Raw genomic sequence first — 25,922 nt, forward strand, 5'->3', positions numbered from 1 at the left:
TAGGGGAGGTGGCAGGCTCCACATTGGGTTAGCCCATCCCTGATTCTCAGACTAGACTCACAGGATTATTGTTGATGGTGGGGCCAGGCCAGTGGGGCCCACCCCACTTTATGCAGAAACACCAGGAGTCTGGCGGAGGTGTCCCTGAGCAAGCGGGGAGGGGAGGCGGCTGCTGCGGCCCCCACCACCTCCAAGAGCCAGCCCACGATGTCTCTCGTCCATCACCAGGCGCCTGAGCAGAGCCCTGTGCGCACAGGTGTGTGTCACACAAGGATGCTGTGCCCAGCGGCAAACCGCCTCCTGGGCCCAATGCCTAAGGGAAGGAGCTGAGTCATCCCGGCTCCCCGCCGACTTCCGTGGCTCAGCGTCACCCGCATTAGTCACTCATGCCCGCAACCCACGCTGCAGAGAAAGGGCTGGAACACGGGGAAGCCAGAAGCAGCCACAGTGTCAGAAGCGCCTGCCCCTGTCTGCCACAGCTCCTGCAGTGAGGGAGAATTCAGCCCTTGTGTCCCCCAGCTCCATGTGAGGTCCGCACTGTGCCTCCTTCCTCTGCCCTGTGTTCCTGACTGCGTGCTGCAGCTTCCGGATCTCGGGAGTACGTTTCTGAGTTTCATTTGCTAGTCACTGCTGCAGGGTGAGGGGCTGCGGGAAATCACTGGCATTTAGGCACAACATCGTATACAGTGTGTTTCTTTTAATCTTTTAGATTTTAATCCTGAATCTTTTCAGTTGCAATTGCTTGACTTAAGAAGGAGGGTGTTTTCTTCCCCCACAGCTCACACGTGAAGAGCAAAGAAGAACCAGATTCTAACAGGGCACCAAGGCAGTTTTATTTCTTAGTATTTCATCTCTGATCCCTTTTCTCCTCGTTCTATATCATTCACTCAGATGATTAGCTTTAATGAGCCCCTGGAGAGTAGCTGGCAAAACACTAGAGGAATCCATAGTCCAATAAATAGGAAAAAGGTACTGTTATGCTTGAAAGCATTCCTCCAGGAAACGCACCTGATGCTCGGAGCTCACAGTGCGCCCGCCCGACCAGACCGGATGGAATGCGCACACCTGTCACTCTAACAGTGGGTGCGTTTCCTTCCAGCGTCTGCTTTCTTCCAATTACAGAAATCCATGAGGAAGCTGCTGCAGAGTGAGGCATTCATTTGCTCTCATCACTGTAGCACCTGCCTGGGCCATCATTTCTGCCACCTAGAGTGTCCTTCAGAGCCCTGGCTGGGGAGCTCAGTTGGTTAGAGCCTCGTCCTAATAAACCAAGGTTGTGGGTTTGTTCCCCGTTCAGGACACAGACAAGAATCAACCAATGAGTGCATAAATAAGTGGAGCAACAAATCAGTCTCTCTCTCTCTCTCTCTCCCTTCCTCTCTCTAAAATCAGTAAATAAAAAAATTGTATAGTCTCCGGAGCCTAACTGAAGAGTGTTTCTGTAGGCTCTCAAGAGCAAAATTTACAACAGCTGTCATAGCCCCGACCCCAGGCCCAGCCCCAGCCCCAGTCTAGCCACAGCAGGTTCCATACTGAGAGGGGGAGCGCAGTCATTTCCACCCCCTGGCCCTCTCTCCTTCCCCACCAGGAGCATCATGCCTGAGTGAGCTCTCGTGGTAAGGAAGCCCGAGCACCTGAGTCTCTGATAAGTCTCAGAGGCAAAAACCACTGTGTGTTGTCAGAGTGGGCTCTCTGATGCTGAACTTTTCCCTTCTTCCTTCCCACATAAAACGAGCCTGCACCTGCTGTCCTGGTCTCTGCTGAGGCTGGTGACAGAACCACAACGCTGGAGCAGGTGACCCAGCTGATAGGGTTGCTCGTTCCCCTTCTCCTGCCCCCTCCCACATGCATTGGAATTGAATTTATGTGTGAGCTCTGAAATGTTAACAAATGGAGAACAAAACACAGCAGAGAGTAGTGAGCACCCTGGGCCTCAGCACCTCGGTGGCTGGACTGTGGGTGTGTGTTCTGGGAAATGTGGGTGCTGACCTGGAATGGCATGTACCAGGGAAAGAGCGAAGGGGAGCAAGGAAGGCAGGTGGCTCTGCTAACTCAGTTGGCATATGCTGCGGCTCTGGGCAGTCTCCACGTGCCCTCACCTATCCTTCCCAAAGCCACGTACATTCCCACGCGTGGCTCCATCCCCCCTACCACCACCTCCACCGCCGCAGGCCCAGAACCAGCACGCAGCTTCCTTGTTCCACTGTGGCTGCGGGTCGCAGACCCACAGACTGAGCCGCTGGCCCTGGGGAGGAAGACCTTAAGTGTGCTCTGAAAGGGCAACGAGAGGAAGTCTGGGCTGGTCTGACCCCTACTGGTTATAAGAAAAGAAGCATTTGTTTTAGGAGAGGAAAACGTAGGGATAAAGGTATAAACAAAAACGTGTCGTCTGCATTTCCAGGCAAACTCTTCAGGTTTGGCGAGCTAAGGAGACAGGAAGAGTCTGAATGCCTACAAGCCCAGCCCTCCAGGATGTCCCCAGACCCAGCGCTGACCATAGGTGCTCCCCTGGGGCCACCTCAGGACCTGGGGTAGCCAGACCAGTCCTGGTTAGAAACCACGTACATCCCAGAAATTGGCCTCAAAACAAGATAAGGAGCGCCTGAGCCAGGACACAGAAGCGCGGAGGAGCCTTCCGCGTCGCGACCTGAGCACTGGCGGAACCGGTGCCCCGGGTCCCTTAAGGACAGAGCTGAGACTGGATTTTGTCGCCTTGGGAACAGTCGGCTGCATTCTTCGGAGTCTCTCTGCTGCCCTCTGGTGGCAGAACTGGGGTAAGGACTCGGGGCAAACACTTTCCCTTTTATGGGGTGGAGACTGATCGGCTCGACTGGGTCCCGCAGGTGCCGCCTTCACAGAAGGGGTAAGGGCACGATGGACTGAGCCCAGGAGGACAAGTGTGGGCGCAGAAGTGTGACCACTTCCCTTCATCCAGGCCAGCACAGGAGCAAATATTAATTAGTCCATGTGCCGGGGATGAATGTCAACTTGAGTCTAAAATTAGGGACTGTTTAGGTAAACCGACCCGAAGGCGGTGAGTCCTGCTGTTCCTTCTTTTACGGACTTCCCTTCCATCTGACGTTCCCCTGCCCTTTGCAGAGACTAAATTGGGGCTGCCTGCCCACCCTACACCTCTCTCGGGTCCTTCTCCCCAGCACGCTGCTCAGTCCTCAAGAGAAGATTACACCCGCCTCCAAACCTTTCCCACGGCCACAGACCCGGTCGCTAGAGGGACCCGGCTCAGAGTCTGGAGCAGTTAGAGCCAATGGCTCTGGGAAATCCAGATAATCTCAGACTGTCAGTGTGTGTGTACCTTAAAAATCAATTAGAAGACTGACACATGAATAAATGAAAATTCCGAACAGACCAATTAGTAGAAAGGAGATTGAACCAGTCATCAAAAACCGCCCAACAAACAAAAATCCAGGACAAGATGGCTTCACTGGTAAATCCTACCAAACATTTAAAGAAGAACTTTGCATGACAAGTACACATTTATAAAAAATAAAAAATATTTAAAGAAGAAATAACACTAATCCTTTTCAAACTCCCCCCAAAAATAGCAGAGGAGGGAGCACTTAAAAACACACTGACAAGGCCAGCACTCCCCTGTCCCAAACCGGACGGGAACGATACTGGACAATCACAGCCGATTTCCCTAATATTACACATGCAAAATTCTCAACAAAATACCAGCCAATGGAATCCAGCAATGCACTAAAAAGATCATGCACCATGATCAAGTGGGATTTATTTCCGGGGTGCAAGAATATTTCAACATATGCAAATCAATAAATTTGATACACCACATTAACAGGATGGAGGATTAAAAATCATATGATCATCGCAATAGATGCACAAGAAGCATTTGACAAAATCCAGCGTCCATTCACGATAAAAATTCTAAACAAAGTGGGCACACAGGGAATGTACTTCAACACAATGAAGGCCGTATATGACAAGCCCACAGCTAACATCGTACTCAGCATTGAAAAACTGAAAGCTTTTCTTCTAAAAGCTGGAAAAAGACAAGAATTTCCACTTGCACTGCTTTTATGCAGTGAAAACATAGTACTGGAAGTCCTAACCAAAAGAATGAAAAGTCATCCAAATTGGAATGAAAAGGGGCAAAACTTTTTATTTACAGATAACCTGATACTATATATATATATAGTATCAGGTTATCTGTGTGTGTGTGTGTACAGATAGATAACCTGATAAAGACTCCACCAAAAAACTGTTAGAACTAATAAATGAATTTAGTAAAGTTACAGGACACAGAATCAAAACACAAATACCAGTTTTGCTTCTATATACTAACAAAAAGCTATCATAAATAGAAATTAAGAAAAGAATCTCATTTATAAATGCATCAAAAAGAATACCTAGGAACAAATTTAACCAAGGAGGTGAAAGACCTGTACACTGAAAGTTATATGACATTGATGAAAAAAACTGAAGAAACAAATAAGTGAAGACATCTCATGCTCATTATTGGAATAATTAATATTGTTTAAATGTCCATACTACTCAAAGCAATCCACAATTCAATGCAATCCCTATTAAAATTCCAATGGAATTTTTCATAGAAATAATTTGTATTGCACCACGAAGACCCCAAATAGCAAAAACAATGTTGAGAAAGAAGAACAAAAGAGTAGGCATCATACTCCCTAATTTAAAACTTTATTACAAAGCTATAGTAATCAAAACGATATGGCATGGACGTAAAACACACACAGAGCAGTGCAACAGAAGAGAGAGCCCAGAGCCAAGCATATATGGGGTTGCCCAAAAGTCCATTTAGTTTTTTTCTGTAAAATAAGAGACACATTTTTCATTTTCACCAATAACTTTAGGACTTGAATATTTTGAGTATATTGGCTATCTCCCGCTATTGACTTCTAGTGGGTATTGACTGCACCAAACTAAGGAGCTCCTGCACAGCCGAGGAAACCACCAACCAAACGAAAAGGCAGCCTATGGAACAGGAGAAAATATTTGCAAATTATGTATCTGATAAGGGCTTAATGTAAAAAATATAGGAAGAACTCATACAACTCAATAACAAGAAAAAATTATTTTAAATGGACAGAGGAACTGAACAGACATTTTTTCCAAAGAGGAAGAATGTGGTTAACAGGTACATGAAAAGATGGTCAACATCGCTAATCTACTCACCAGGGAAATGCAAATTCATACCACAGTGAGATATCACCTCGCACTCTCAGAATGGCTGATATAAAAAAGACAAGAAATGACAAATTCTGGTGAGAATGTAGAGAAAAAGAAGCCCTAGTTCACTGCTGGTGGAATCGCAAATTGGTGCAGCCACTGTGGAAGACAGTGTGGAGGTTCCTCGAAAGGTTAGAACAGAACTATCTTATGACCCATCAGTTCCACTTCTGGGTGTTTATCTGAAGAAATGCAAAACACTAATTTGAAAAGACACGTGCATTCCTATGTTCACTGCAGCATTATTACAATAGCCAAGATATGGAAGTAACGTAGGTTTCTATCAACGGATAAAGAATTTGTGATATACAAACATAATGAAATATTATTTAGCAGTAAGCAGGCCCATGAATGGACCTCAAGGGCATTACGCTAAGTGAAATAGGTCAGACAGAAAAAGACAGAGATAACGTGTGATCTCACTTGTAAGTGGACTCTTAAAAAACAGAACTAAACTCAGAGATGTAGAGGACAGATCGGTGGCTGCCAGAGGCAGGCAGGGTACGGGGTAGGCAAATGGTGAAGGTAAAACAGGCCCTGGAGACGTGACGTCGAACATGGGGCTACAGCCAACAGTACTGTACAGCAGCCCCTCACCCATGTTCCAAGACCCCCAGTGGGTGTCTGAAACCACAACAGTACTAGGCTCACGTACGCTGGCTTTTCCTGCACATGCACACCCGAGCCGCCCCCATCACTACTGTTGCACTTCGGGGCCAAATCAGGATGACTCGAACGCAAGCACCGGGACACCATGGCAGTTGATTTCAGGATGATGATGGCTACTAAGTGACTACACGCAAGGGAATGCACACGAGGGGACCCAAAAATGGAATTTATTTATAAAAAATTGTGTATTTATTCCTACATGCTTAAACTTCAGTCTCCTTCAAAGTGCTCTCTATTTGATGCACTACACCTATCAAGACTTTTTGCCACTGCTCAGAACAGTTTCAAACTCTTCAATTTTAATGCCTTTTAGAGCTTCTGCCTTTTTTTTGTTTTACTTCTTCCACATTGGCAAAAACATTTTCCTTTGAGGACAATTTTTATCCGGGGGAAACCAAAAAAAAGTCACTCGGGTTGAGATTGGGAGAATAGGGAGGGCGGGGCTCCAAGGTCATGCTGTTGTGGGTCAAACTCTGCTGAACACCCAGCGCTGTGTGGGCAGGTGTGCTCATAAATCACCCATCATGAAACGGGCAAACACCTTGAAAGAGTCTTCAGAAAAATATTCACTGAAGCTGAACACAGCCTCTCACAACAACACCAGCTGGTACACTGGTACAGGTGGGTTCCTAGACCACTCACGTAGCAGGGGAAGCCTGTACTACAAGGGCCCGACCTCCAGAAGTTAATTCCAGTTTTTTTTTTTTAGTCCCCCCTCATGTACAGCGTGGGTACACTGGACACACGAACAATTCATGTCCTGTGGGGGGCAGAGCAGGAAGGTGCAAAAGTTCATCACACTGCTCAAAATGGTGGACAATTTAAAACTTACACATTGGTTATTTCTAGAATTTTCCATTGAATATTTTTGGACTGTAGTAAACCACGGATAACTGAAACCACAGAAACTGAAGTGTCTTGTGGGGGTAGGGGGCGCAATTGTATTGTACACAGTAAGTCCTCACTTGACATTGTCAATAGGTTCTTGGAAACAGTGACCTGAAGTGCAATGACATATCAGAGGACCAGTTCTACCCTCAGAGAATTGACGAGTTTAAGACAAAAGTTAAGCTCCTATGTCAAATTTCTAATCACAAGAACATCATCAAACTTCTGAATAAATACCCCAAACACTTCTAATGTTAAACATTGAAGTAAATATGAGCTATACATACATTTAAGAGAAATTAATTAAAACAAATCGGATTATTATTTTCTACCCCACCAATCCCAGTTCATGGTCACAGGTGGCTGGAGCCTCTCCTGACAGGTCAGGGCACAAGGCTGGACCGCCCCTGTCAGGAAAGCCTGCATTGCATGACCATTCACACCCATACCCACACTTAGATGGGGACAATGTAGACACGACAGTCACCTCATGTGCACATCATTGGGATGTGGGAGGAAACTGGGGTCCCCGGACAACCCACACAGACATAACTGCAGACAGGCCCCGGCAGGATTCAACCTCTTTTCCTCATCAGGGTTATAGCAAAAAGATGTTGAAAGAAGCTTTAATGAAACAATGTTATGATGTTGAATGAAACAATGTTATTTAAGGTTCTGCTGTATTTGAAAGTTGCTAAGAGAGTAAATCTTAATCATCACACCCCCCAAAATTTGTTAACTATGTGAGGTGAGGGAGGTTAGCTAGACTTACTGTGGTGACAGTCTCGCAATATATGTAAATATCATTGTTAATATCAACTATATCTCAATTTCAATAAAAAAAGGAACCCTTTAGTTCCACCTCTTAGGAAACATAGTCTCAGGGGATACCCTGACGTGGACAGGCACATGGCCACCTCAAATATGGTGCCAGCTCCCTGTACTTTGTAATTCTCTCCTTTTCAGGCTAACTTACTTCTGAGGGTCCTGGGCTGGACCTTCTCCAGCTGCCCTCATCCCTAGGTCTCCTGGGATCATGAAACCCTGCACCTTTTGTCCCTGAGGCCAGGCCACTGCCCGGGGGTGCTGGGTAACTGCTGTGGGCCAGGCAGGGTGCGATTCACCAAGTCATCAGAAGTACAGTTTGCCCAAAGATGGCCCCTTACCTGCTGGCAGTGGTATCTGCATCTTCTGTCAGGGGACATGGCTTTGGCGGGCAGGGCACTGGGAGCCAGGATTCCAGGTCTCACCAGACGCACTTCTGGTCAGGCTCAGGGATTGTTCTGGACAGGGAGAACATTAGCCCTTGGTCCACCCATCTGTGGGGAGCTGTTTATCTCATTGACGGTTCTACCCAGAATGCCTGGAAGCGCCAAGCTCCTGGGGAGCTGGCCTGGGGACCTGATGTGAGAAGGCCTGGACATGATGTATGAGCCTTCATGCAGGGAAGGGAAGGGTGAGGACACCAAGCTCTGTCAGCAGAGGTGCAGGCACAGAGGGGAGCAGCCTAGTGGAGGGGCCTCTGCAGGGCCCGGCGTCCTGAGACTGAGTGCACCAGGCTCCTGGGCAGCCCAGTGTACAGTGATCCCGGTGCTTCCAACAACGTGGAGCTGCTCTGAATTAGGTGATGCTGCTGAGGGAGGGGGCAGGAATCCCGTGTGTGTGGGTGTGTGCGTGCACGAATGTGCGCACCTGGGCACATGTGAAAGTGCGTGCATGTGTGTGCACATGTGCAGACACCGTAGCCATCTTGAGCAGCCTTGGTTGGGTTACACCTGCCATCAATGACCCCGTGCTAGACGAACCTGAATGCCTGTCTTCACTGGAACCGAGTTCTCTCTGTCAGAACCAGGTGAGGCCTAGGGACCTGAGCTCCCACAGGAGCTCCAGGTGATTCCCACAAGGCTGAAGTTTCAGAGCAAAGGGTGGAAACTTCAGACACTGACACCCGGCGCTGCCCCACAGCCCTGCTGAGAAAATGGAAACACCTGGTTCTTGGGTGGGTAGGGCAGGAATACGGCAAGTGACTCCTTGGCAGGTGGCTGCAGCTGCGGTTGTGGCTGCGGCAACTTTGGGTCATGGTCCCACCCACTGGCAAAGGTAGGAAAAATTAAAGTATGTTTTAAATATTTAAACATTAATTTTAAAAAGTTTAAAACCACCCTGGCTGGTGTGGCTCAGTGGATTGTCAGCCTGACAACCAAAAGATCGCCAGTTCGATTCCCAGGCAGGGCACCTGCCTGGGTTGTGGGTCAGATCTCCAGTAGGCGGCGTGTGAGAGGCAACCGATGGATGCATCTCTTGCACATCGATGTTTCTCTCCCTCTCTTTTTCCCTCCATTCCCCTCTCTCTAAAGACAAATAAGTAAAATCTTTTTTTAAAAGTTTAAAACCTCTTTGTGGGTTTTTTATGGCTATGGCTGATGCAGCTGCACCAAAGACCCAAGCTCCAGGTCGCTCTGTCAAGTGAAGTGATTGTAACTGCATGATGACAACCTATGTTTCCATGGATTTCTGGTGTATCGGACACTCCAGAGAAATACATAAATGGGAGGAGATGGAGCTGGAAAACAGGAGAGAAATGGCGTGACTCTCACTTAGAAATCGAGCTAAAAATACGATTTTCTGTCCAGTGTTTTTGCTTGGCCCCACTAGCTTTCTATAGCTTCATTCTCTTAAAGTAAATGAGTCTGATGGAAAAACCAGTGCAAAGCCACGCTTTTCACACTTGAATGTGTTTGTGAACACTTTTAATATGTAAAGTTGAGAGGGAGGCTCCTGAGGGAGAGGACACAGGGAACAACGGGGTGGAAACAGGTGCCGGGCTGCTGACGGCTGGGCAGGCGGCTCGCGGCTGGGCGCTGTCACCAGCTGTCTGTCTGGACAATTTAGTGCATTGGTCTGTGGAGAGCTTTTCCACTTCCCATCAGGCTTATTTGATCCTGTACAATGGGCAGGGGGAGCTGCTTATGTTCAGGTTAAAGGCAAATTCACAAGGACTCAGCGAAAGTGTTGGGACAAATCAGCAATGGGCCACAGTGAGCGGTGGGGCTGGAGTTGGAACCAGCAATGATGGCTGAAGCAAAATAAGTTCAAGACACAAAAGCCAATTGATTGTGTTTCCATATACTGGTGATGAACAATAAGAAATTGAAAAATGCCTTTGATAACAACATCAAAGTATTGTAGGGATAAATTTAACAAGAAATGTGCAGGCCCTGTGCATTAAAGCTACAAAACTTCACTCAGGGAAACGAAGAAGGCCTCAGAAAAGGGTCAGGAGGCTAAAACAACGCAGCTCTCCCCCAGCGGCCGGGGGACCCGGGGGTGATGAGCTCAGGCCCACTTGGGCCTGGCCACAAGCCCCCAAGCCCACGAGGGCATGGGCCTCGAGGAGCAGGTCTCCCTGACACGAGGTGAACCATATAAAATCACTGATATTCGACCATTTTTCTTACCTCCAAAAATTGCCATTTCAGGTGGTTTAAGTAAATGCAACTTAAAGTAACAGATGTGCAGATGTGACTAGGATTTGAGCACGTGGACACGTGTGAGCTGGAATGGGCAAGCTGTACCTGCAACTGTTCTGCATCAGTAGCTGAGAAAAAGGAGGTAAGGCGAGAGCCACGAGGCTGATTGCCCGAAACTGGGCTTTAAGTGGCCCCATGACCCAGTTAACCACACGGTTTGGCGCGAGACCTCGGGGGCAGGCAGGGGAACACGGCCCTCGGGTTATTTGCAAACAAGCCCATCGGCCTCTCTGAGCAAGCCGATCACGATCTTTCCATATCAAGAACAACATAAAGCTTTGGGGGGTGAAATTGACTAGAGGGGTAAGAGAGACTAAGGGTGCTGAGCCCCTATGATTTAGAGCAGCAATCCTGAAGCAAAAACAAGTGCAAGAAGCTTGTGAAACCTCCATGAAGGAATGACTGTTGGAGATGAGCAGACCAGGCAGGCACTCAGCGGATCCCTGTTGATGCCAGATCCCTCCAGGGAAGCGCCCGCAGAAGCTCCCTCCACCCAGAAGTCCTGTTGCAGGAGAATTCAGCTTCGTCTGCTCACTACCAGTGGTTTTGTGTAAATGACGATGTGAGCCGCAGCACAGCCCACACCTGCTCTGTGGCTACTTGAGTTGTGTCAGCAGCAGATGCCACCCAGGACTTGGACGAGCTGCAGGAACTGTGAGGGAAACAGAGTCACCACCCCATCAAGTGCCCATCTCTGGCTGGGTTGTTCTCAGTGGCTATTCAACCTTGCCCAAGGACACAGGCTGACCGGCCTGATTTTAAAAGGAAGAGGAGTTCAGAACAGTTCTGGGCAGTGAGAAGGCCCAGGAAAAGCCCCTCCGTCATGCCCTGGGCACAGCAAACCCCCATTTTTCAGGCTGAAGCCTCATGACTTTACACACCAGGGGCTGGTGCCAGATTTCAGAAGACTGAGCTATAGCCAGGGACCTGCAAATCTCCTTTCTAACCCTGATGACTCTTCTTGGAGGAAATACTGGGCATATCGAGAATTGATCTTGTTACCAGACAGAGGCCTGGCCCTGAGCAGGTCTGCCTAAGGCTGGCCAATAGTGTGTGGTTCTTGACTTTGTGTAGGAAAGATTTCACAACAGGAGTCCAGGTGACTGTGAGGATGTGTTTGTTGAAGCTGGGGACAGTGACACAACGATGGGCCTAGAGTAGAAGCAAGGACAGAGCCTAAACTGCGCTGCCTTAGCTCACCAGGAAGTCAGAGAAAAGGGGGCGAGGCCTTGGGGACAAGTACAGGGGATGAGCCTGGGACAGGCTGACGCTGCCCATTTTTCCCCTAGTTGCAAGTCTCCTGGGGCCCCTTAGAGTTTGGATGTGTGCCTGTGGGGGAAGAAGTGCGGGGAGGGAATGGCAGGGACTGCTCCCCAGAGGAAGAGTGTGGGTGCATGCACTGGGTCCTTTGTCTTGAGGCTTTTTGCTCCCTCTTACAGGCGGGAATCTTAGGGGAGGCCTCAGGGGAGGTTTCAGCAGAATATTCATCAGTTTTCCAGGTGGGCCCTTTTAGAGTCATGGTCTCCACTGACCGGTCAGTGACAGGGCAGGGGGTGATCAGTCACAGCAGCTGGTCCCGGCATCACCCACCTGGTTTTGCTGCTTTTCTGGGCCTGGAGCTGAAATACAGCTGAGGCCTAGCTGTTACCTCCAGGGAGGCAAACTTCTGTATCTGGCTATAAGTGGCTCAGCCAGTTTGTTCAGCTGTGTTTCCCTATTCCAGTTATCCTGGCTTACTGGCCTGCCTCATTGTCAAGGACACCTTGACACTCCAGGCTGCCAAATCAGAGGGACACATGCTGCCCCAGCCTCTCAGGGCCTCAGAAGCCACATTGCTCCCTCTTGCTTCCCCACTGGCCTGGCCTGCTGGCCTTTCTCTGGATCTTCCCTCTGTCCGCACTCCTCCCTGCTCAGAGCTCCAGCCTACCACTCATCTGTTGGACTCCGTATTGCACTCCATGGTTTCAGGGGCCTCACAAAGTTAAAATGTCCAAAACAAAACTCTTGATTCCCCTTCTCTCCAACCCGTTTCATCCTTCCGTCTTCCTCATCTCAGGAAGGCTTCACCGTCTAGCACCAAGGTCCTAAAGCCCGGAACTTGTGAACAAAAAAGGGGCGATGCGATACACCTGACAAGCTCGGGGGCCACATGCCGGGCCTGGCAAGCTCAGCGACCAAAACCAACCACACAAGGTGGTCTGATCACAAATGACTCACTGGGCAGGTCATAGGGAGCAGTCACCTCACAGGCCTGTAGCTTCTTTAGCAAAAGGCCATTCTTTGCTTTAAAGAGCCCTGTCCTTAAGATAACGTAACTTTGAAATGTCACAGTCATTTTCTTTTCGGACTGCTCTCCGCACTGGGGCGGGAGACCACAGAACCCCTCGTCATTGTCTTGCTGACCGCATGCCATCTGTATGGTAATTGTTCGCTGTCCTGTACCCAGCAACGTAAAAGAAGTATCTCTCTTCATTTTACTTTTTATCTAATTGCAGAGATTTCCCTGCTTTGCTTTCTCCCACCTCCTTAACCTACCACCAGTGAGTGAATTCCACACACCTTCCTCACATTTTCTCCTTTGATTTTAAATACATGAAAGAAACTACAAAACTGCCATTCTCTAGAGCATTTTCTGAATCCATCGAGATTTTGCTTCATGGCAATTGTCTCAAATATACGCAGAAACATTCTTTACGGGTTTGGACATTTCTTCCATCCACAAACTGAATTCCCCTTTGATGACGTCCCTCCCTCTCCTCCCTAGGCACCTGTCACCAAAGGCTCTCCTTGAGCGACCCTGCACGTCTGGCCAAGCGTCTCCACTCCTGACTCCTCCCTCCATTCCATTTCCCACAAGGCAGCAAATAGGGTCTTCTTAAAAAATGAATCGCTTCATTCAACATTTATTCAAAAAATATTTTTAAGAACTTTTGAAACATTGCTAGGCCTGGAGAAACAGCTCTCAACAAAACATACAACCCCCACCCCCCCCATGTGCGTTCGAGGGGAGGCCAGCAAACAGCAAACGAGACACACAGACAATTCTGTTAGACAGCAGGAGAGACCGTGAGGAATACAGAGCAGGAAGGGAGGGCAGGGAGGCTGGACACAAGTGAGCCTCAATTATAGCCGATAACCGGAGGCCAGTTCAGGGGGTGCAGGGCCCACTGAGTCTGAGAACCGGTCAGTCATCCAGGTCACACCAGGAGGTGGGCCCTTGGGTGGTTCTGAGCAGGACTGAGGTCAACAGGATCACTACGGTGGCATGTGAGAAAGGACAGGAGGGGCGAGCACAAAAGCCGCAGTAACTGCATTGATCCAGAGGAGGCAGGGCCGTGTCCTGGAGAAGGACGTCCATGACAGCTTGGGGTAATGAGATTTCCTGAGGTGGGACCGGAGAGAAAGCAGTCATGGGTAAATGCCAGGTCTGGGGCCTGAAGTGTGGACTGATGGGGCTGTCACTGCCAGAAGGGAGCAGATTGTCGGGGCAGCATCATAAACTCAGCCGTGTTGCCTTTTTGACGTCCACACAGTGATGATGGGCTGACAGTTCAAGGAAAAGGTCTGGGGCAGATGAAACTGTACTGCAGGTGTCAGTGTTTGGAACAATGCAGGTCTCATCATCGGGCTGCTACATCAACACGAGAATGGGTTGAGAGGCCCGGTGGGTTGGGCCACTCTCTGGACACTGGGGAGACACAGGGAATTTGAGCCAAAAGCAAGTAAACAAATTAGATGAAATACAGATAAACTAAGATGGGAATGAGATAGAGGTGACTTGGGATGGGCAGGCTCTGGGAAGGGCCAACATGTGAACTCAAACTCGAGTGACAGGAAGAGCCGTCAAGCAAGAGGGAGAAGGGTTTCAAGCTGAGGAAACACCGAGGTGGGGCACCTGGCTGGGTGTGGTGAGCAGATGGAGGGAGAGGGCATGGATCAAGGGCCAGCCACTGGCGACACAACACTGGGCAGCTCACGGGCGAGCGACCAGCTGGCTGTGCTGTTTGAACTTCATTCTACATCTTAGGAACGATTGCAGGGTTTAAGCCAGGGAACAACTTGAGGGTCCCTCCTGTTGGCATGCAGGGGGCTGGGGTGTTGGGTGACTGGAGGCCACTTAGGAGGCTTGTAAGAGGTGACCATGGCTCCGTACGGTGATAGGAGTCTCCTATGAAAGTAGAGGTGACAGGAATGTTGACGTGTTGGATATGGAGAGGAAGAAATGGGGAATCAGGGATGGTCGAGCTGTTTTGAGTTGAGTCAGTGGGTTGGGTTTGGTACCAGCTGAGATGGTGTTTTGTGTAGGGAACAAAGGATTGACCTTGAGTGTGGTTAAGTCTGAGATGTTGACTAAATTCAGGTGGCCACGTTAGGTGGGCAGTCAGATACACAGGCTGGGAGTCTGAGGGGCTGCCTGGGTGGGGACATCCCCAGCAGCCACAGTGGGCAGGTTGGTGGCTGCCTCCTCTTCCCTAACAGTCCCAGCCGGTCTGGGGCCCTGCCCTCCCTGGCCCTACCTCAGACCTAAATGGTCTGAAAGCGGTCACTGGTTCAATAGACATAGGTTCCCCACTCTGACCAATGAGATGTGAAACTTACTGCAGGTTTAACCTAATTCCTAAATGCCATACAGAAACTCCCTTTCCTCCCCTGGGTATTAACATGGCTCCTGCAACATCCTGCTCCCTGGGGACAAAGGTGACCCTGCGGTGGCAGGAGAGATGGAAAGGGCACAGGTCCTTGGGGACATCTTGAGCTTCCTATTCAGTGACATAATCTGTCGGTGCTGAGCCCCAGGTGGGCTTGGATTTCAGGTGCCGCGGAATCACCTGCATTTTGAAGTTATGAACCTACAGGATACTGCCTAGTAAGAAGGTGCAGATACAGACAAGACACACCTGCCTGCTGGCCCAGTGAGATGCACAAGGTGATGCTAGGGATGGGGGCAGAGGGCCCCCCCAAAATGCCCAGACCAACCGATGCACACATCTGTGAGCAAGTGCAGTCCGGCTGAGCCTACATCAGCCTAATTCCCATGTATGACTGTCATTTTAGGCCACTGAGTTTTGGGGTGGTTATGCAGAAATACCAGTTAACACATTACTCTATTTCTCCCCAGATTTCCTAGGTCAGTGCTGCACATGGAGAATACATACTCAATAAATATTTCACTAATTTGACAAATATTTATTGAGAATCTACTACATCACAGTGTACAAAGAACAGGGGATATAATGGTGATCCAGATGGACTTAATTCCCACCTTCACGGAGCACATTTAGTTATCATTGTGATGAGTTTTACAAAGGAAATTCTTAGAAACACAGAACGACGGGTGAATGGCATTCTGTGGTGTCAGCCAGGAAACCACTGTAGGTGGTGGAGAATGAGAGCCAAATAAAGATGCATGCATATGTGGGAGCTCTGCAACAAGAGTGGCATTACACATCAGTGGAGAAGCTAATTAGAAATAAGAAACTAACTAGTGGTACAGGAAAAACTTCCCATGTGATGGAAATAAGACTTTCCATGTGATGGAGAAGTAAAGCTGGGTTTTTACCTTAGACCATAAATACACACATACAGATGAATGAACTCCAGATGGACTAAAGGTACACACACACACACACACAGATTGTGACTCTGGAGTAGGGAAAGTCTTCATAAACAAGACCGAGATGCTTGAACCTAAAGGAGAAGACTGATAAATTTTACATAATTAAAAACTTTAAAATAAAAAATACTCTGAATAAAGTTAAGACAACTGAACTGAGGGGGTGGAGCGATTGAGCACAAAGGAGAAAGGGCTCCTGGACATGGGCAATAGTGTGGTGATGCCGGGGTGGGGTGGGGGTGGGTATAAGGGGACTAAATGGTAATGAAAAAAAAGTCAAAACAACTGGTAGAGATTGAGAAAATATTTGTAACACGTGTAACAGATAATAGCCAGAACTGATAAATAATACCAGTCAATAAGAAAAAGATAACCTAATAGAAAAATAAAAAATGATATGAACAGGCAATTCATCAAAGAAAATTGTTCAGTTAACATCTAATTGGGCCACCTGTCTACTAAATTAATAATACACTAAGAAGTTTCATTCACCTTCAGCCTTTTACTAGTGCTGGCATCACCACTGTATAAAGATTACTTTGTTTTTGAGGCTCTTTATGGTCTGAAGACCACATGACCCCAACATCAGCCTTGAGGGACTTTATGGAGACATCTCAAGAGACATGGCCCTTTCACACAAGAAACAAAAGATCCTGACACAGGGCTATTTACTTTTGTGGTAAATCTTGGGTTTAATGAACAGTTTCCTCATGAATACTTGATTTTAATGGTCGGTCCGAATATCTTAAAACATTAAGCCAACTGGAGAGAACCCTCATGCTACAGATAATTTACACGTGTGCTAAGAAGTCTTTAATAATCCAAACACAAGTTGGAGGAAACGCGAATTTCATTCTCATGTACACTGACAGGAATACACAAAAAATTATTTTTAAAAAGGTACATTCTTAAAGAATATTTTAATTTTAAAAAAATCAAAAGGAAAATTGAACAGTGCCTAAATCTTTATTTTTCATAACCTACAGTTTTCCAAATTAGACAGTTTTACACTGAATGACACAAAAGGAAACTTAAATTACCAATAGTTACACATAAGCTTGATTCCAGTCTTAATGAAAAGAATAGAACAAAAACAAAAACCCTCAAGAAAGCTTCCACATCACACTCCTGTTTTGTGAACTGGCAGCTGTTGGCTGTCCTTCAGTCTTCGATTGTCTGCTGCTTTCTGTGTAACCCCTACCGACAGCTCACACCCTCCTCACCCGCTGGCATCGGGCAAAATGGAACCTGCTGCACTCCTGACTACAGCTAGGGGCAGCCAGTGGTGAGACTACAGGAGGGCCTGATGCGAAACATCGTGACACTAACTCTTTACGAAGCAACTACAATACTTGAAATTCATGTCTGAAGAAATGGGGCAGGATTCTTTTATTTCCAAAGTATCATCACACAATTGTACAAGTTAAAATGTCATTTGTGATTGCTGTATCTCTGATTCTATATCTCAAAATACTGCTGGGGAAAAACAAAGAGTTACATTTTAAAAATGTACAAAAGCTATATACTACTAGCTGTATGTGACAGCTGTCATTTGCATCACAGCTTCCAGTTGTGCCAACTCCCATTGTTTTCTGTGAGTGGAAAATCTCAAGAGTAGTTTCAGAAAGGTGGTTTTTCGGACATTATACAGCTATTTGGCATATCACCTTTGCTTAATTAAAAAGGATGCTATAAAAATTCATCACAGCAATGTTTCAACTCTGGATGCCGCACACCGTGGCTATGGGAGCAGTCCCTGCAGTGCACACCTCACCACACCCACCGCCTCCACCCTGTAGGCAGCCGCTGAGCCCTGCACTCACCAGCTACAGTGGAGAGCTCCAGCAGGCTCCTGCAGGCACCACCTCAGAGAAAAAAAGGCTTTTTTGTTATGGGGTTTGAGGATGACCATGACTACCTCTTTCAGCAATGATCACAACACTAAGGAATTCCTAGGTCTGGTGCTTGCCTTTTCAACTCTCTATGGGACTCATTAGTTGGGCACTTATTTCTGATTTTTTTCATTGGCTATCTGACAACCACAAAGAAATAATTCCCATGTTCCTTTTATAGGCATTTGCAAAATAATACCACTGTGATGTACTTTTCGGTGTGTAAATGATGCTGGCTGCTCTGAGGAGGGTGCCTTCCTCTGGCAAGGTAAATCATGCTGGGCTATTTGTGATTTTCAGTAGATTATTTTTCACTTCCCTTGAAGATACTGCCAGTTTCTGCTTTCTACATTACACTTCAAAAACCCTTTCACACCAGCTATGATTAGCACATATTTACATACTTTTAGGAAGAGCATGGACACATCCGAAGGCTTTCATGAGACTGTCCACTTCCCTTTGCAGTAGCAAAGAGGGAGAATCAGCTCAACACATCAGTTTAAGAGGGGAAAAAAACTTCAACAAATTAAAATAATATTCAAACCACAACATTTAGTTTATCTACATCCAGCTCAATAGCAACATTTATAATATATCAATAATTTTTATCAGATTTTTCTCTTAAGGGTACCCTTTTAATATGTTCTGATTATTTACAACTGTACAAGCAAAGCACACACTCCCAAGTGCACATATTTAATACAGTATCAACTATTTGCATTTACAGGATTTTTAAACAATCTGAAAAAAGATCAACTGTGTAAGATCTTCAAGGTATATTACAAACACGACGGCTAGTTCTCGTACTCCAGTACGCTTACTCAGTAAAACTAGCGCCAGTAGATCCCACATCACTGAGTAACTGCAATCCACTCACGCCAACCCAGGGGCCGGTCTCCAGGAACTTTACGCTGTCTTATACAAAAGTTAAGGCAAAGTCATTTTCAAGTTTAAATAAAATTCAAGTCTTTAAATATTGGATGGAAATAATTTTTTTTAAAAAAACCCTCAGTCTTGTTAAATAACATTTTGTGGAATAAACTTGTATGGTTACATTTAGCAGGAAATACTCTTATTTTAATGTCTGCTGCTTAGAATACTTAAAGAAAAAATTTAGGCATTTTAAAAGAAAATAATTTATATTTAACTTTATTATAAACTGCTAGCTTTAGTGCATGCGGGTTCAGAGTGCAGCACTTTTGGAAGGGAATCAGTGAGACCCTCATCTTGGAGGTAAAGAGAGTGAGAATTCTCATCCTCCATCACCACAGGGCACCGCAAACACATTCTCCCACGATTAAGTAACATTCGGTCCATGTGCCATAGGGGAGGTACAAGGAGGTGCCCACAGAAGCCAACTAACGTGAGGGAGACTTGGCCTCCCACCAGCTCATGGGAACAAAACAACACCAGGGTACAATGTCATGGTAACACGTCAGTGGGCAACAAAGTTTATGTTTTCATTTAAGTTCTATTCACAATGTGCTTTGAATTTATCTTACATAATAGCCACTGAGACTGGAGTGAGGAGCTGGTTACTCGCTTCGCAGTGCATCAAAACTCAAGGGTTTAGGCTCTCGGGGGCTCTCTGCAGGTTCATTTTGCCCAGTAGATCAAAACCAGACTGTACTTTTTACAAAAAGCTAGGATCTAAACGAGAGTACTCGGCCCTGGCCAGTGTGTGGCACCATCTGACCCATCTCTCCTCCAGGCTACACCCACAGCCTCACCTTGTGCCCCCAACCACTGTCCTCAGCTTTGCCCGTCAGTCTGATATCCTTAGCGATATGCACTTGCTAACCAGTTATTTTAAAAAATGAAGTAGCACAGTTCCACTTAATTTAGAAAAACTCACTATTTATAACCTGCATTCATAGCCACATGGAGGCTTAATAAAAAATATCAATTTGTTAGGATAAATGCATTTTCTATCCTGAAAAAAATCAGACTTATGCATCACCTCCAGTTAAGCACCAACCTAAAATAAGGTTTATATTAATTAAATCCTGAAAAATAGATTTTTTTCAAGAGGGGGGAAAATCCGACTCATAGAAGAAAAATAACTTGCAGGCATCTCACGGGCCTCGTCTACACTGCAAGCTCCTAACCAGTGGCTCATTCTTGGTACCGAGTGCGACAGTGCTTAGTTGTGGCGACCTCAGCTCCTCACAGCCCTCCCTGACCCCGGCGCTCACTGAGGGGACCTGGGAGGGGTGCTCTGTTCTCTGTGTGGACGCTTCCCTGTAGCGGGAGGTGAGGGCCTGCGGCCCAGCGGCCTCCTCTGGTCCCTGGGTGGTCCTGGGTTGGACTTGGGGGCAGAGGGCTCTTTCTCTGTGAGCTTCTTTTCTTCCTTCCCACAACCAACAGTGTTTGGCTTTTGTTCTTTTGGGGGTGGCAACGGGGAGGACGAAGGCTCTCTACTCGTCCTCTGGCAAATCTCGGCGTAGCTGGGTTTTCGCAGTTCCTGAGAAAAGACACAACTCTGGGATTACATGCACAACATGACATCTGCAGGGGCGACAGATGAAAATACTGTCCTCTTAAGGTAAAAAAACTTTTCAACTGTAACCAAATTTCCACATTCAAAGTATATTTTTAAAGACTCCATACATTTCCACAATGTAGTTTTCCCCGCAGCACAACTTTTCCTCTAAGAAACTCTAGAAATATCTTGTAAAAATGGGTAAAACTAGGAAAGGCATTGGTGTGTAAAGTGTTGAACGAAATCTTTCCAATTTGAAGCATTCTTGAGCCACATGAGGCCCAAAAGGAGGCCTAAGAAAACCAGGTGCTCCAAGAAGACAGGCACCAGCTTTCTCTGCTCTTGCTTCCTCCAAACATAGCGCCACGCAGCACAGTGCAGCCCAGCTTACGAATGAACTTCAAAATCGTCCTTAAAAACTGTGTACTCATCTCTAACTTCAGAGGGCTGTGGTATGGGTTCAGGAAAGAAACACAGTTGAAACAACTTCGAAAAAAAGTTAGCAGGGTTTTCAGGTAAGTGGGAACATTAAGGCTAAATGACATGAGAACACTTAAAACTATCTGACCTTTATAAATCCTTTAACTTAAAAAGAACTTTAACCTAAATTTTTTTTTTTTCTTTAAAGAGTCAACCTAGTGGACAGTAAGGGTTTAACTACTCAATTTGAATGGCACAAGCTCACCCAAAATCGAACTGAGGACAACACAAATCAGAACAGAAGAGGTGGGGTCCCCCTCGAGGAAAGGGAATGAGGGGTACAGTGGGCACATTGTCCCCCACGGTCCACTGAGCCAGTAGACCGTGGTCACAGTGCCGGCGATCAACAGCCACGCTCAGATGAGCATGTATCCTATGGGAAACAGGAGCTGGAGTCTTGTGATTACTCAAAAGGACTACTTCGCGTAGCTGACACTGAAATAGAGAGCCCAGGGCAGTGGTGACAAGAAATAAGCAGTTGGCTGAAATCGTTAGCACATATCCAAGGTATCCTGCACAGGAAGCACACACCACACACAGCAGTAAAAGCCCATCAAATCGGACTGTACTGACGATGAGCTGATTTGAGGAGAAGGAGCTGTTTTCCTCCCGCCGTGTGCCCCTGGCACCTACCGTGGTGGTGCCGTTCACCTGCACCGATTTACTGGCGGTAGTGGAAGTAAGTCTGTCTGCACTCAGGGCTTCCCTTGTCTTCTCCACCACCTTGGGGTCCCTGTGAAAAGGCCACCCAACAGGTGAGTCCCACATGACAACAATCCCAGTGGATCAGGAGGAGGCAGCAAGATGGTACTTACTCGGGCAGGTGGGCAGGGGAAGGGGCGCGCTCGTGGGCCATGGACAGTGTGCAGGGGGCTGGACCTGGGGGCTCTCTGGGGGTCGATGCGGGAAGAGTGCTCGTGCCTGCATCCGCGCTGTGACTCTGAAAACCGTTGGGAGTCAGAGTTTACAGTCAGTAGAGAAGTATGGGTCACATCTCTCATAACAATCTACATACCAACAGGGGTACCAGCCCTACCGACTCATATGGCTGCCCACCCTCCTCCTGGGGCACCAGCGAGCTGCTGTCATGCTGAGAGCACAGAATCAGAAAATGAAAGAGCCCAAGCCTGTCCTCCTAACAACTCATTCACAGTCTCGGGGCCCTGTTCTGTGTTTCCACCATATTATCTGCAAGCTTGTTTTCCCAAATAAACAAATATCAAAAATACCTATTGATCTCCAACAATCCTGTACCCTAGCAATATCTGTTAAAATGTGGAATTCCTAGCACAATTAAATAAAACCAACAAAACCCAAAAGCACCAACACCTCCATACCAATGTAATTTGGAGTGTCCTGAGGTGAGGGCAGGTGTTGACAGTTGTCCCCACCTGAATTCATGAAGAACCCCAGGGGGAGTGATGTGTTAACTCTCCCAATTTAACACAGGAAGAAACTGAACTCAAAACTTTTAAGTCAACCATTCACAGTCGTGAGTGAAAGACTTGACTTCGATGTTCTTAGTCAAGCTATTGACCCCCCTTCCCCGCCTCGTGCAGTGACAGCTCATACACACAGGGATCTTCTTCATGACGTACAATTAACAAGAAAGGGAGGGGAGCAAATAAATAATTGAAAGTGAGATTAAGTGTCAAAAGAACATTTTCTTAAGATTTAACCTTTCAAAGCAGACAAAAGGTTCAGAAGTGAACTGAACGGAGAGGTGCTGAGGGAGATGAATGGAATGGCACCATCTACACCCCTGATCCCAGCAGGGTGACCAGCGACATGCAGCCTCCCTAAGAATCATCATCTTTTACAGCTTTGGGCTCAAGGTTGGTGGAAATGTGGGAAGGGGAAATGCCTCCATTCTGTAAAAGCTCAGTTACCCAGGACCTGTTCAGTCCTGACATGCTGGAATGTGAGGACTCAGGACATGACCAGCACCTTAAATCTCTGAAGCCTCCCCCAGCTCTGAAACTCGAGTGTCGTAGAGATAGAAAAAGCTACTGTAGTGCAACCCCAAGAAGCAGGGATGCAGGCTCTCTCACCTGGCCATGGAATCAGGCTCTGACTTTAAAAGTAGCAATTCTTTCTTCCAAAGAAATTTTACATAACAACTCAAAATGTAAGACAAAGTATTGATATTTTTGAAGTGGATGAACGCCAGCTTGCTCTGCCCACCACTGGGGGGAGTAAAGTCAGTCTGAAAACTAGAATTCATTATTTTTAAAATGCACTTTCCTCTATGAGACACTATAACTTAGAAATTACTGTTTAGAAGTTTAGAATAATGCAGAAGACATTCCAAGTTTAATATATGATTGTTATTATAACCTTGATGGTTAAAAACAGGAACAGTAACCACATACCAGCATGAAAAGGACTGAAAACTGGTTATAAATCCCATGTAAGCCCTGGCTTGGTGACTGAGGGGCTTCATGGTGGCCCTGACTACTGACAACCTGGATGTAGTCTTTCCCCACCGAAAAGCCAGGGGTTCTGATTCCTGACATTTGGGGGTGGTAGGGAGTGGATTTCCTTCGGAAAAAGACATGGTGGGAGGGCGGGGGCCCTGACTAGTGTGGCTCAAGGGGTTGAGCGTCAGCCTACGAACCAAAGGGTCTCTGGCTCGACTCCCAGTCAGGGCACATGCCTGGGTTGTGGGCCAGTTCCCCAGGAGGGGGCACGCAAAAGGCAACCACAGTGATGTTTCTCTCCCTCTCTTTCTCCTTCCCTTCTCCTTTGTGTAAAAATAAATAAATAAAATCGAAGGAAGGAAGGAAGGAAGGAAGGAAGGAAGGAAGGAAGGAAGGAAGGAAGGAAGGAAGGAAGGAAGGAAGGAAGGAAGGAAGGAAGGAAGGAAGGAAGGAAGGAAGGAAGGAAGGAAGGAAGGAAGGAAGGAAGGAAGGAAGGAAGGAAGGAAGGAAGGAAGGAAGGAAGGAAGGAAGGAAGGAAGGAAGGAAGGAAGGAAGGAAGGAAGGAAGGAAGGAAGGAAGGAAGGAAGGAAGGAAGGAAGGAAGGAAGGAAGGAAGGAAGGAAGGAAGGAAGGAAGGAAGGAAGGAAGGAAGGAAGGAAGGAAGGAAGGAAGGAAGGAAGGAAGGAAGGAAGGAAGGAAGGAAGGAAGGAAGGAAGGAAGGAAGGAAGGAAGGAAGGAAGGAAGGAAGGAAGGAAGGAAGGAAGGAAGGAAGGAAGGAAGGAAGGAAGGAAGGAAGGAAGGAAGGAAGGAAGGAAGGAAGGAAGGAAGGAAGGAAGGAAGGAAGGAAGGAAGGAAGGAAGGAAGGAAGGAAGGAAGGAAGGAAGGAAGGAAGGAAGGAAGGAAGGAAGGAAGGAAGGAAGGAAGGAAGGAAGGAAGGAAGGAAGGAAGGAAGGAAGGAAGGAAGGAAGGAAGGAAGGAAGGAAAAAAATACACAGGGAGATTACACCTGGTAGCAGCAGAAATCTCTCTGTACCTTGTTAAGTAACAGCAGGCCCAGAAGGAGTGCTGGAGATGAATTTCCCATGACTTCAGTAGCTTAATCTGGTTGCTGGTATCTAATCACCCAGAGGAGTGAAAGCAGCTAGTCTGGAGCCTACAGAGCTCACCAAAAGCCACTAGAATTAAAATTATTCTGGGCTTATTCTTATCCACGTAGTTTACTAAAAACTATATTACTTCTGGTATAATTCAGGTTTTTCTGTTTTATTCTTCTGACTTGTAAAATAAAGGCAGGTCCTGAATATCAACAATAAAAATGTAATCTGAGTTTCTAGATGAGTGAAAGCATCTGTACTGTACACTGTGGCACAGGTTTCTCCCTTGATCTCGGCAAATTGGGAACTAAAAGGCTTCAGTCCTGGATTCTACTGAAAATCTGTGTGACCTCTGCCATTTACTCTCCGAATCTACATGAAAAGGAGCTCAGCCAAGTGCCTGGCAGGAAATCAGTGCACAGTAAATGTTACCAAACACTAGGCTTGTGACATGTATCTTACCCTTTCTTTTGATCCTAATAACAAGCTAGACAGCCTGTTTTCAAACAAGTCCTCAGTCTTCAAGTGGCCTGCCGCTCCGGGCAGCGGGGGGAAGTTAGACAGCCCCAATTCGAAGCTCGGGGATGGAGGTTTTGGTGGCGTTGGAGATTGAGTCTGACTCCTCTGAAAGAGAACAACACCACAAAGTCGCACAAATGAAGATGGTACAGTGCTAAGAAACGCAGCAAACCAGTAAGGCAATAATCCTTTCTCTAATCTGATTTCTGTATCTGTCTGAAAAAACATAGAGATAATCTGACCATAACAACACTTTGTCACCTAATCAAAGGTCACTTAATAGGCAACTTCCCCTCTGAGAGCAGAGCTGTAAAGCTTAGTCCTCAAGGCTGCTACTGGGCATGATTGCGCAAGTTGTGTGGGGCTGCTTCCCTATGACCAAGACCCTCTGGTTCCTGGTACAGTTGGCTGACACAGACCGTGCAGGACACAGGTAGGCAGCAAAGTGATAGCTATGAACCAAGAATACACTGTAGAACAACTGGACCCCACTGTCAAAAATGAGAGTAGCCTGGGTCTAGACATTAACCTATTCATCTCCAGACAAGTTTTATGAAATAATGTGCAATCCAAGTCATAAAGGAGATAGTAAAGAAAACAAAACAAAAAAGGCCACTCTTTGAACTCTCTACAACTTAAGTAAGAAATTTTACAGGTTACCTACCAAGGGGAGGGAAAAACAATTACACAAAAAAAGGGGACGCTTCCATTATCTAAAACTAACTTATGGAAACACTTTATATTTTTAAATCACTATGTAAAAACATGGTATTAGATATTATCACATTCCTGACTTTAAGAAAGTAAATTCAGCAGAATGATATCCAAGTGTAAATCATAAACCCAAGATCTCAGGAGAAAGCCAGTGATATAATTTTACTGAAAAACTATAATCAATCTGTTTTCACATGCTAGATATCATTTTGTAGGTGTCCAGGTCCTTGGCTGAAGGGTACAAGGAACAGAAAGGGAGATGAGTCTAGGTTGTATCTGTGCTAAATGTCGGCCACTCTGAGTAGACACAATCCTGTTGTGGGGCTCATTTAACTTGGAAGGGCCGATACTTCCCAGAAACTTATACAGTAGGAAGATTCTACTCC

General features: G+C 46.7%; 1 protein-coding gene across 2 annotated transcripts in view; it reads right to left on the reverse strand.

The window, feature by feature from the left end:
* Nucleotides 1-16,883: 16,883 nt before the first annotated feature.
* The window catches only part of LARP4B (La ribonucleoprotein 4B), an 81,833-nt gene continuing 72,794 nt past the window's right edge, over nt 16,884-25,922 (reverse strand). For both annotated transcript variants that reach the window (XM_053922043.2, XM_053922042.2), the window contains 4 exons: nt 24,766-24,927; nt 21,606-21,730; nt 21,424-21,523; nt 16,884-20,292 (listed from right to left, as the gene is read on the reverse strand). In XM_053922043.2, the coding sequence (XP_053778018.1) occupies nt 20,020-20,292; nt 21,424-21,523; nt 21,606-21,730; nt 24,766-24,927 (660 nt within the window). In that variant the 3' untranslated portion in view covers nt 16,884-20,019. The remainder of the gene's footprint in view (nt 20,293-21,423; nt 21,524-21,605; nt 21,731-24,765; nt 24,928-25,922) is intronic.

The sequence above is a fragment of the Desmodus rotundus genome, chromosome 4 (genome assembly GCF_022682495.2).
Source record: "Desmodus rotundus isolate HL8 chromosome 4, HLdesRot8A.1, whole genome shotgun sequence".
NCBI classification, from domain to species: Eukaryota; Metazoa; Chordata; class Mammalia; order Chiroptera; family Phyllostomidae; genus Desmodus; species Desmodus rotundus.